Consider the following 13,458-nt stretch of genomic DNA (forward strand, 5'->3'; position numbering starts at 1 on the left):
GTTTACATATCTATAAAATTATTTGTCTTTTTTTTTTAATCTTTTTTTTGACTCACAAATTGTAGGATACTTGTAAACTGAGTGGTTTATATAATGCCTAACATATTGTAGATATATAAAAATATGTGTGAAAATAATGGACATAAAAATTTTATATCTGGACAAATTTGATTATAACACTAACCCTGCTATTTATAAACTGCAAATTATGTAATCTTTCTGAAGCTCAACTTTCCAAGAGATTAAAAGAGACAAGTTTTCCATAAAAATAAAATTAGTAAAGTTTCTTCCAAAAAAACTGGCCCAAAATATGCACTCAATAAATATTAGTTCTATCACCATTAGTTGATGATTTGTAAACTGTATGCTAAACATCTACATGTCAAAGTGCAAAGGAATTCGAAACACATTTGTAAAATATAACTGATAAGTAGATAATTCTTATAGGTGCACAATAAAAAACTATGAAAAATTTCAGATTGTCTTGGAACCTTCCCCTTGCCATTTCATTAAAACCTAGGTCAAATTTTTTCATGCTTTAAGGTCTTTTGGGAGACTTCTTTCTAGAGATATGGAAAATAGCATACATCATCATATTTTTTATTTTCTTAAAATGACTCTAATCTGTCAGTGTGTGGCATATTTAATCAGCCAAAAAAGTTTCAAGAAAATTATTTCAGTTATAAAGGAGTAACTGCTGTGCTTAAGGAAAAAATTTAAATTTTTTAGATTATTATTATGTATGGGTAGCTTTGTTCAAACTGACATTGACTATATTAGTAACAGATAAATCTTTCTTTATATTAATTCATTTAATTATTATTGAATATGTCCATTATTTTGGTTTTTAGGAATTCAAACATAATTAAGGTATGGGTCCTATTCACATAGGAATATATTTTATAGAAAACCATATTCATTATGTCATTTTAAATAAATATTCATATATCAAATAATGTATTTAAGTAATCACATTACTTTATAAATGTGAAGAATTTTATCCCCTGATAAATAATAAAAGGCATATGCTCTTTACTTCAAAGAACATTTTGCATTTATCAGTAAATATGATTTTTAGATGTTTGAATTTCACACACTTTAGCCTATGAAATTAAAATAAATTTATGTTAAAGAGAAAAAATTAGATAAAATATCAACAATAACAGAAATAGTCCAGTATGGTTTTGTGATATTATCAAGGCCATATAGCATGAAAATTGATTAATGAATAAATATAGAGACAGATCTTTTAAAGATTGAAAAAAAAATGATAACTAGTAATCTCAAAGCAGAACTGGATAAAATTTGGATGAAACTGTGTAGCAAGTGCTCTAAGTGTGGGAAGTGGAAGATCTTGGTTCTCAAGTGAAACCTTCTTATGGAATTGTTCTCAGCTAGAAAGAGCCACCTAAGCTAAAGCCAAGCCTCCTCACCAGGGAAAGTTCTAATTCAGTGACTGATCAGTGTCCTTTGTAGGAAAACTCTGCAGGATAACTCTGATGGGCTTTCTCAACTCAGGAGCTTCTTCTGGATCATTTGGCACCTTTTTAGTGATGTATAATAGCTGAAATTCTCCCACTGCCTAATCCTATTTTTTTTTTTTTTTTGCATGCCACCACGAGTTGATCCTAAGGGCACTCTCCAATAAATTATCTAAATGTATGTTTTCATGAAAGAATCAGATTTCCAAAGAACCCATTCTAGATGGTCTGAGGAATTTGACTCTAAAAAAAAAATGGAATTTTAGAGATGGATCACCCATTTGTCAAATAGCTGACTGGCAATGGGGGCTCCACTGCTGATGGGAGGTGGACCACCAATAGCTCTTTAATGGAATAGTGGTGTGATTGTTAAAAACTTCACCTACAGTAAACAAGGGTAGGTAAGAATGGAAGGCAATGCACTATGAGTTGACTATCTCAGGCTTTTGAGGAATTCGGAGGAAAGCAATAATTATAGGGTCAATGGAATTGCTTTTCTGGGCTCCTTTTGTACAGGGGAGAAAATAATGAAAGGCTGAGTATACTTAGTCATCACTTGAGCGTGATATGTGAAAATAAGACCTCTTTAGCAAAATATAAAAAGACTCATCCACTGTAGCAAGAAGTCATAAAAGCCAATGAAAAGAGCTTAGGACTTATTTTAAAGTATTAACAAAACAGAATTTCAGGAAGATTGAATCTTTAGCTAAGCCAGAGTCTGAACCCTCTTTGGGAACAAGTGGAATCCTGGCTTGAGGGAGTGAGCTGCATCTGGGTTTATGAACTCTATAACCTTGAAACTTCATATATTTCTAAACCGCTGGTCCTACATAAGTGGTCTGTTTTTTTCCAGATAGTGGCTGTCACTTCTATTTTGCTCAAAAATGATGCAGAAACTTCTTCCCTTTGAGACAACACACACCCTTCTTAGGATATGCTTCCACCTCCACTCCTGGACACCAGATCAATATATAGGGTCAGTAGATAATAATACTCGGCTATGGAAATACTGGATTTTTAAGAGAGAAAAACAGCTGCTTCAAATGAGCTATAGACCCTAGACAGTAATTTCTGGCTGGAGTTACGGGAGTATGGAGCTAGATCCTGATGCTGTTGGACAAGTAGGATAGAGAATAAAACTGAATAGGATTAAGAATGGAGAAGAAGGTCAGGTGAAGATACAGAGTCAGAGTTTATTGATAGGGGAGCATTCTACCATGATACAAGATTTAACACCTTGGCGAGGACAGCAGGAAACAGTGTTATATGCTGCTAGGGTGGCTTTCAGAAACTTAGAGAAAGCAATGGTCCCCACTAAATCAAGTATTAATATAAATGTCAGGGCTGCTGTGCAGACAGTACCAAAATACTCAGAGGTCTGGGCATGTTAAAGTGAATGTACCAAGTAAGTAAGGTCAAAAAATGTTATCGGCTAACTCTTTTCTTTGTAAGGCTTGTAGGACATCCCATGGACTAAAGCACTAAGAATGTACTGATGACTGAGACATAATCATAATTGGGACGCTTCTGTGGTGACCATCCTCTTTATGTAATTATTGATGGAAGGAGGTGCTATTATAAAACTGGGCTCTCTGATAGCAATGAAGATGACAGAATCTCAGAATAATAGAGGTTATGTCATGGTGATTAGTTGTCACAAGAAGATGGGCACGATTTTCTTAATGAGCAGGTAGTTTAAATGCATCCAGGACTCTTGCCTCACAGAGAGCTATGGAGATGGTTAATAGAACACAGCGTCTCTAGGGGAAAAATAAGGAGACAGCCAACAAAGTATTATATAGTCTACACAACTGAAATAAATCAAAGATGGATTATCAGGAAGCTGAACATGGCCACCTAATAAAAAGTCATGACTCCTTGTACAATCTCTGAACCTGAGGCAATTTTCAGACCTTGAACTCATTGACTGAAGGCTTGACTGAATCACCAGGAAGATCCCTGCAACACTACAGCAAATATCTGTGATAATGATTCTCTTCTGTTCTTCTACCAAGAGCCTATGTGTTTTTATTTGGATGACATGTACTAGGGAAAAGATACTCCTGAAACATTTTGAGAACTGTCGTACAGAGGGTCCTAGTTGACCTATCTAGGATTCTGCAGTGGGCACATTGCCATGAGGTTATCTGGCCATATTATGTACTACATCACCTGAAAATGCCAGCATCATAGAGTGATAGGCTGGCGTTTTGAGAGAGCCATTGAGTCTTGTAGAGATAAAATCTAATGAGAAGCAGCTGCTATCCTCCAGGGTGCAGTTAAATCCCAAATCAATGACCATTATTATATGGTGCTCTTTTTTTACTTGTAGAATACATGGGTCCAAGAACCAAAGAGTGACCTCACTTGCTACCATCTCATCCAATGACCCACTTGAGAAATCTATGCTTCACTTCCTGCAACTCTAGGCTCTGCCAGTTTAGACTTCTCAGTTCCCAGAAGTGAAAAAAGATTCTAGTAAGTGACATAGCAGAAGTCACATTACTCTTTAAGCGATGGCAGCTACTCAGCTACTTTAGGCTTCTTCTGTGTCAGGAAACAGCAGATAAGGGGAGGCACTATCCTGGTGGGAGTAATTATCTTGTAAGATTTTCTAGAAGTAGGACTATTGTTACATAGTGAGCCAGTGAAGAATAAGTTTGATACACAGTTGATCCACTGTGTCATTTCTTGGTATTCACTTTTCCGATTTTGGTGGTAAGCAGACAAGTGCATTGGCCATGGCCTGAGAAGAGTATGGTGAATTAAGAACTCAGATTTCCTAGTGACAATGTTCTGGTAACCCTACTATTATAGGTAAGATACCAACATCAAAAGTTGTACTAGACAAGGGTGAGAGGAATCTAGAATGTCAATAGTAGAAGATGATGATGAATACCATCCTACTACAGATCCTTTTGAAAGTTTTCACAGAAAGAAACTAACCAGAATACTGAAGTAGCTTTTCCCAGATAGAGTTATCACACCTAGGAAGTGGATCAGAGTGGATGCTATGGTGCACCAGCCAGATCCCCTCCTGAGAACTCATTACTCCAGCTGCTAGGAGTATTAGCACCTGATTGCTACATGCTAAATGGCTCTCTGGAAATTGCCCTAAGCCAACCAGAATAGCCCCTCCTAAGGCTATACCACCTAGTGTGAAGTAGCACAAATTGCATAACAGGTTGATAGAACAGGGGGTGGCTATATAAAAGTTTAGCCCCCTTGCCTCTGAGCAGGACAGATTTGAGGGGACATCACAGCTCCAAAACTCCTCCAGAGCTACTGAGACTTTTGCAACTGTTCTGTAGTTCAACCCTTCTCCTGCTCAAACCTATTTCCTTCACTCCCCAACATGTGCTAATCTACAAGGCACTTCGCCAAACCATTCCTGCATATATATCTCTGTCTTGGAGTCTCTTTTATCAGAAAGCTGTCTTAAGACAAATAGTTGTATTAGGTATATATTTAGTAATACGTAGAATATATATTGAAATATATTTAAGTGACACATAAGTATATAAGTTACTTAAACTACATATATACACACACACACACACACACACATACATACACACACGTGATCTCCCTTAAAATATATTTTTTAGCCTTGCCATCATTTGACTGGTCTAAAACAAATTTTGTTTTAGTATGTTGGTTTTTAAATCTGAGAAGCAAAAAGATTTATGAAGTAGAAATTCCTAAACATGAGGGAATTCAACAGATAACTTAGCCAATAAAATGTTCAGTAAGCCATTGTCACAGGATTAGAATCTCAAAAGGCCTGTGATTCAAAACTCATCCAGACCAGGGAAAAGCATGTTTAAACGATTGTTCAGGTTCAGTCTATTCCTGACTGAGCTTAGTGATACCACCACCTAACAAGAAAAGAGCTAGGAATATATCAATAAATGGATGTTGGAAAGTACAATACTATTAACTATTTGGAACCCGAGAAGAGTCACCATTGTTATACTGTTTATCATCCGATTCTATTTTGTTCCTAAACTTTCTGAATTCAGAATTTGCTTTTAAAACATATGCAGCTCATATCTTTTAACAATGAGTCTATGGCTAAAAGAAATTATGTTTTGAACAAGACAGAAAATAAATTGCTTACAGTTGAATCAAAGTAACTTTTTTTGAGTCACTAAGGCTAAATTCAGTTAGTCTCCTGTATGTTTAGATATATATATATATATGTTATGTATACATATATATATATTATATATACATATATGCCTAATCACCAAATAAGTGAATATTTGATAGGTATTTAAAACCTTTAAACTTTTCATGATAATGTACTAGTATCTTTAAATATGCCAATAATAAAACCAGACAGCATATATCCCTACACTGCTAATAGAGTGAATTGAAACTGAAAGTTCTTTAAACATTACCAAAAAGCAGCAGTTGTTCTGTAAATTTACACTACTAAAATTAGAGGCCTTTGAGGTAGCTGTGAAAACATTCTAATGTTAGAAGAAAAAAAAAACCCTTCAGAATGTTGCAAAACTAGAAATCAAAGAAGGGTTGTTAAACAATTCAAATGTGAAAACATTAACTTTTTAAAATTAAGGAAATTTTGGATTCTGGTCTTTGGTTCTATAAGGTAGCTATCACTTCACTACTTTTGTTGGATTTTTATTATTTTAACATATGAAAGAGAATCTTTTTCTAAGGAACAGTGTCTTTTACATATTAGGGTAACATATGCTCACATACTTCACTATTCTTATGTCTGTATAAATAGTATTGGTTCTTTTCATACTCTCACAAAACTGATTGTCTTGTAGAAGCCTGAACAAATGAGCAAGTGACATTTTTTACCTATTTATAATGAGAGTTGAATGTATTATAAATTGATGAGATAAAGACAAGGGAACAACATGGAATCAATGGGAGTTTAAATGAGACCCTAAAAATTATAATATTATTATTAATAGTAGTAATACCTAACTTTTATTGAGCATTTACCATATGCTCAGGTCTTTATGGACTATCTCATTTAATTCTTTAACAGTCTAAATAATGTATCATTATTATTCCCATTTTACTAACAAAGAAATTAAAGATCACAAGTGTTAAGTAACCTTTTATGGTGATAAAATTAAAAAGAGTAAAGCTGGGTAAAGGTGGTAATTAACACAGCAGATATTTGCATCATACTTAAGTATATATACTAGCATAGGGAACTAAGAGCTTGTTGTTTTAAGGCAAGTACACCTTTTAATTTCTTTTTCTCTTAAGAAAAGGACCTGGGATATGTCATATCCAAGATTATAAGCTATGGCCCATTAGCCAAATCTAGCTGAGAGGTGACTATATTTATGAATAAAGTTTTACTAGTACTCAGCAACACTCTTTGTTCATTCATTTACTTACATTCTTTGGCTGCTTTCACACTACAGCAACGGAGATAAGGAGCTGAGACAATGACCATATGACTCACAAATATCAGATATTTACAAATTGGCCTTTTCCAGAAAATGCTAAATCCTATAGTATATAGTCTTTCTTTAGGATTCACATAAAATGGCACATAGTTCCAATAGTCAGCGATAGAAATATGCATGATGTTTAATAGTGCCTTTTGTTAGCACATTTCAAATTAACAAATATAACCTAGGATACCAAATTTGAGATGAAGGGAAAATTTAACTACTGCAAGATCATATTTTGTTATAATAGAAAGTATAATAATTTATCAATATAATACTTTTTAAAAAATATGACAGTTATAAATAATAGGCAAAAAATTATATTAAAGAAGAGTCAATTGGGCTTCTTTACATTAATTTATCTGTCACTATGGTTCATTTTTTTGGCTAAACTCTTTAATTTGAAGGTTTTGAATTTTGATTTCTCTCATGGATCACTGTTTTCTGTAACTGTTGGCAGAGTTGGAAATATACAAGATCATATGTACTATCTCAACAAATAGGGATCTTAAGAAATAACTATTGTTTTAATTTGTATCGCTAGTATGTGCTTCTTTGGTTAGCTTGTATTGTATATGTTCAATACTTTAAAAACCATGTACTTCGTAACATTATCACTTGTTTGTTTTTATTTCTTTTAGATTTGGATGATCCTGTAGTAACTGTTCATCAAAGTATAGGTGAAGCTAAAGAACAATTTTACTATGAGAGAACAGTGTTCCTCCGGTGTGTTGCCAATTCCAATCCGCCTGTTCGGTATAGCTGGAGACGTGGCCAGGAGGTGTTACTGCAAGGATCTGATAAAGGAGTTGAGATTTATGAACCCTTCTTTACCCAGGTAGGAATTAAGGTCTAACATTTCCACCCTACACTGCTATAATACTTTCCTAATTCAGACAGCATGCATATTATAGCTGTTTGAAAAGAGAGTTTATCCAAATCAGGCCTTTAAAAAACCAATATGTGCTTGGCTGAAAGATCAGAGAACTAAAATATAAAGGGCAATGTGTTTTTTATGTGGTAGGTAAATTTAAATTACTAACTCTTAAAAACATTTTTTAACTTGATGTATACCAACTTTATTTCTTTATCCATAAGTTTACCTAGGTTTCCATATAAAGTACAGAATTATATATTTTGCTGACTGAGTTTTTTTTGTGGAAAATATTTCTTTTAAAAAGATTTCAATTTCCCCATTTGCAATAGTAAATAACTTTTAAAGGAACAAAGAAATATACTTGAAATTTACTTGGCTTTGATTTTAGAAAAAAAAAATGTCTTTAATTTCCTTTATTCATTTTTTTATGATCTACTTTAGAAAGAGAGCCTTATTTATGTTAAAAGTGAAAATATCTAATGATTCAGAATTAATTTTATAGAGTGAATAAAATATGAAATATTCTTGTGTACTGTACTGGGAGTGGAGAATGAGTAATTCTTGAGGAAGACATTGAAATTTGTAGGATTGTTAGCTGTTCTTGTAAACCTTTTTGATGACTGGAAAGAAGCACAAACCTAAATTAATAAACAGTTTTAAATGGAAAAAAAGTTTAATTGAACAAATATTCAAAACTGTTGTGACCATGAATAATAATTTTAGAAATGACATAAACTAAAATTAAACAGGAATTTGGCCACCTTGTATATATATTTGAGAAATCTGTATATCCCTATCTAGGGAAATAAACTTTAAACATTGTACATACTTTATAATTTTAAAGATTAATACAGCCTTCACATCTAAACTCTAATACCATAAAGTTATTTTGAGTTTGTAAATATTCCAGCATCCCATTTTTTTCATCATAAAATATATTTTCTTTTATAATAAACTAAGGCCTGACATAAGATTAACATAATCTTCAGATTAATATAATTGCCAGTGTTAAGATATCAACTGTGGAAGAATGCGTGTTGAAAAAAATAACATCTACATGGATCATATTTCTGTTTTGCAAGTCTATTACAAATAAAAATATGTATTTTTAATTTTTTAAAATATATAGAGCAGTTTTGAGTTGCCAGAATATTAATCTCAAAATAAAATCATCATTGCACAGATGTCACTAGTGAGTTTACCATGACACAGTATTGAAGACTGTTTTGATCTGACCCTTGCTTGACTTAGGTCACTATGGCATCAAGTGTTCTGTGCCAGTAGGCAGGACTAAATTTTTCCCATATATTCTGCACTACTGCAACTCATTCTTCAATTTTTACTTGTATTTCTTTAGTCAAAAACATAAAATTTTTATCATCCAGATAGATGATTACTTATTATGTATTTTATTATTCTATTGTCAATTTATTTTGAAAATATGGACATTATAAAGAATCATAAAACATATTTTTCTTTAGCATTTGTCAAACATGATAACATTTACAGATACTGGGGTAATTCTAAACACTTTTTTACTATGGCTATTTCTAACCTGCAAGTGGGTCTGATAACTTGGAAATGAACACGTGGGCTTTGGCCAAATTTTAGGAAATTTTTTATAATGTCAAGATAATTTAGGAATTTATTTTAAAGATTTTAAATAATCCCAAACTTTTAGAAAATTGACATATAATAATTGTACATATTTATGAAGGTACAGTGTGATGTTTCAATAAACGTATACATGTGTAATAGTCAAAACAGGGTATTTAGCACATCTATCACTTCATCCGTTTATCTTTTTTTGTGAGAACATTCAAAATTCATTTAGCTATTTTGATAGATGGACTATAATATTGTTAATCATAATTACTCCACCATACAATAGAACACAAAAACTTAATTATTTCTATTTAACTGTAACTTTGTACCCATTGGCCAATCTCTCCCTATTCTCTCCTCCCCTTTCTCCTCTCCAGCCGTTCATTGGTAACCACTATTCTGCTCTCTATTTCTGTGAAACCAAATTCTTTAGATTACAAATACCAGTGAGACCATGAAGTATTCTTTCTGTGCCTGGCTTATTTTACTTCACATAATTTTCTCCATGTTCATCCATGTTGCTGAAAATGATAGGATTTCATTATTTTATGACTGAATAATATGCCTGTGTGTGTGTGTGTGTGTATACCATTTTCTTTATTCATGTGTTGATGGAAATTTAGGTTCATTCCCTATTTTGGCTGTTGTAAATAGTACCACAATAAACATGAAAGTACAGATATCTCCTTGTCATGCTGATTTTATTTCCTTTGGATATATAGCCAGCAGTGGGATTCCTGGATCATATGGTAGTTCTATTTTTAATTTTTTGAAGCATATATATACACACTTTTTCCAATTATGGCTGTATTAATTTATATTCCCACCAACAGTGCACAGGGTTCCCTTTCTCTCCATCCATATTGGTATTTGTTATTTTGGGTTTTTTTTTTATAATAGCCATTCTAATGGGAGTGAGGTGATATTCCATTGTGGTTTTGTTTTCCATTTTCCCAATGTTAGTGATGTTGTGTGCTTTTTCATATACTTATTGGTCACTTGTATATCTTCTTTTTGAAAAGTATCTATTCCGATCTTTTGCCCATTTTTAAATCAGATTATTTGTTTTCTGTGATTGACTTGTTTTCATTCCTTATATTTTCTAGATCTTACTCTCTTGTCAGATGCATAGTTTACAAATATATTTTCCAATTTTGTAGGTTGTCTCTTCACTTTGTTGATTGTTTCCATTGCTATGCAGAAACTTTTTATGTCAATATAATCCCATTTGTCTATTTTTGCTTTAGTTTCTTGTGCCCAGATGAGGCATTTCCCTTATGTATTTCTTCTAGTAGTTTTTAATCATTTTATGTCTTACACTTAAGTCTTTAATCCATTTTGAGTTAATTTTTGTATATGATGGGAGATAGGGGTCTAGCTTTGTTCTTCTGCATTATTTTCCCAGCACCATTTATTGAAGATACAATCCTATCACTTGTGTATGTGTTGGCCCTTTTGAAAATCAGTTGACTGTAAGTAGATGAATTTATTTCTGGGTTCTCTATTCTGTTCCATTGATCTATGCGTCTATTTTTAATGCCAGTAACACAGCTGTTTTAGTTTCTATAGCTTTGTAGAATATTTTGAAGTCAGGTAGTGTGATGCCAGCTTTGTTGCTTTTGTTCAAAATTGCCTTGGTTGTTTGAGGACTTTTGTGATTCTATAAAATTTTACAATTGTTTTTCTATATCTGTGAAGAATGTCATTGATACTTTGATAGGAGTTGCAATGAATCTGTAGACTGCTTTAGGTAGTATGTACATTTTAACAACATTAATTCTTCCAATCCATTAACATGGGATAATTTTCCATTTATTTGTGTCCTCTTCAATTTATTTCATCAATGTTTCATAGGTTTCATTGTAGAGATCTTTCATCTCCTTGATTAAATCTATTCTAAATATTTAGTTTTTGTAGGTTTTGTAACTGTGGTTGCTTTCTTGATTTTTTTCAGATATTTTGCTGTTGATATATAGAAACACTAATGATTTTTGTCTGTTGATTTTTGTATCCTGAAGTATTACTGAATTTATTTATTAATTCTATTAAATAATAGCTCTCTGGTGGAATCTTTGGGATATTTTATATGGGCAATTATGTCATCTGCATACAGCAACAATTTGACTTCTTCCTTTCCAATGTCAACGGATTTATCCATTTCTTCTAGGTTTTCAAATTTGTTGGCATATAGTTGTTCATCATAGTCTGTTATGATCCTTTTTATTAATATTTCTGTGGCATTAGTTTTAATTTCTTCTTTTTCACTTCTGATTTATTTATTTGGATCTTTTCTCTTTTTTTCTTAGTCTAGCTAAATTTTAGCTAGCTGATTTTATCTTTATAAAAAAAAACTCTTCATTTTGTTGATATTGTATATTATATTTTAGTCTCTATTTCATTTACTTCTGGTCTGATCTTTATTATTTATTTTATGCTACTAATTTGGGGGTTTGTGTGTTTTTATTTTTTTAGTTTCTTTAGGCTTAGTGTTAGATTTTTTATTCGAGATTTTTCTTCTTTTTGATGCAGGGATTTATTGGTATAAACTTCTCTCTTAGAACTGCTTTTACTGTATCCCATAGGTTTTGTATGTGTGTATTTTTATTTTTATCTAGAAATTATTTCTTTATTGACTCATTGGATGTTCAGGAACATGTTGTTTAATTTCCATGTATTCATAAAATTTCTGACATTTCTCTTGTTATCAATTTCTAATTCAATATATTTGTGGTCAGAAAAGATACTTGATATGATTTTGATCTTTTGAAATTTGACAAATTTTATTTTGTGGCTTAATATGTGATCTGTTCTGGAGGATGTTCCATGCACAACTAAGACTCTATATACTTTTATCTGTTAGATGAAATATTCTGTAAACATATATTATGTCAATTTGGTCCAGAGTAATGTTTAAATCTATTGTTTCTTTGCTGATTTTCCGTCTGGATGATGTGTCAATCCCTGAGAATGGAATGTTGAACTCCCCTACTGTTGTATTGCAGTATGTATTTAGATCTATCAATGTTTGCTTTATATATTTAGGTGTTCTAATAGTGAGTAACTATATGTTTATAATAGCCATATTCTCTTGATGAATTAACCCCTTTATCATTATATAATGCCCTTCTTTGTCACTTTTTCCACTTTTTGACTTAAAGTCTTTTCTCTCTGATAAAAGTATAGCTATGCCTACTCTCTTTTGATTTTCATTTGCATGGAATATCTTTTTCATCCATTCACTTTCAGTCTATTTGTGTCTTTACAGGAACGGTGAGTTGTTTATAGGCAACATAAAGTTGGGTATTATTTATGTATTTACTTTATCCATTCATCTATTTTATCTCTTTTTTGTTTGTTTCTTGAGACAGGGTTCTGCTCTATCACCCAGGCTGCAGTGCAGTGGCATAATCATGGCTCACTGAAGCTTCAAAGAGATCCTCTTTGGGGATCTGAGCTCAAGAGATCCTCTGCCTCAGCCTCCTGAGTAGCTAGGAATATAGGCATACACCATCATGCCTGGTCATTTTTTTTATAGAGCACTCTATGCCCTTTAATTATAGAATTTAGTACATGTACATTGAACGTAATTATTTGATAGCTAAGGAGTTACTATTGCCATTTTGTTAATTGTTTTCTAGTGGTTTTGTAGATCCTTCTCTTACTGTGTTCCTCTGTGGTTAAGTGATTTTCTATAACTCTTTGTTTTCATTTATTGGGTTTTATTTTTAGTGCATCTATAGTAAATGTTTGCTTTGTCATTCCCATAAGGCTTACAAAAAACATAATTATAACAGGTTATTTTAAACTGATAACTTAACTTTGGTCACACAAAGAAAGAAAAAAATAGATAAACTACTATTTACCTTCTCTTCTCCCCACCCCATATGTTGAATATTTATGTCACAATTTATATCTTTTTATATTACATTTTTAACAAACTATTGTAGTTATAATTTTTTAAAGTTTTATTTTTTAACCTTTGTACTAATGATATAAGTTGCTTATATACCACCATTTTATTATTCACCCAACTCTCATTAGACTATTTGGA

General features: G+C 32.2%; 1 protein-coding gene across 2 annotated transcripts in view; it reads left to right on the plus strand.

The window, feature by feature from the left end:
• MDGA2 (MAM domain containing glycosylphosphatidylinositol anchor 2) overlaps positions 1–13,458 on the plus strand; it is a 777,981-nt gene that overhangs the window by 467,393 nt on the left and 297,130 nt on the right. For both annotated transcript variants that reach the window (XM_076004050.1, XM_012746557.2), the window contains one exon: positions 7,567–7,763. In XM_076004050.1, coding sequence (XP_075860165.1) covers positions 7,567–7,763 — 197 coding nt within the window. The remainder of the gene's footprint in view (positions 1–7,566; positions 7,764–13,458) is intronic.

Source organism: Microcebus murinus, chromosome 6 (genome assembly GCF_040939455.1).
Source record: "Microcebus murinus isolate Inina chromosome 6, M.murinus_Inina_mat1.0, whole genome shotgun sequence".
In the NCBI taxonomy this organism is placed as follows: Eukaryota; Metazoa; Chordata; class Mammalia; order Primates; family Cheirogaleidae; genus Microcebus; species Microcebus murinus.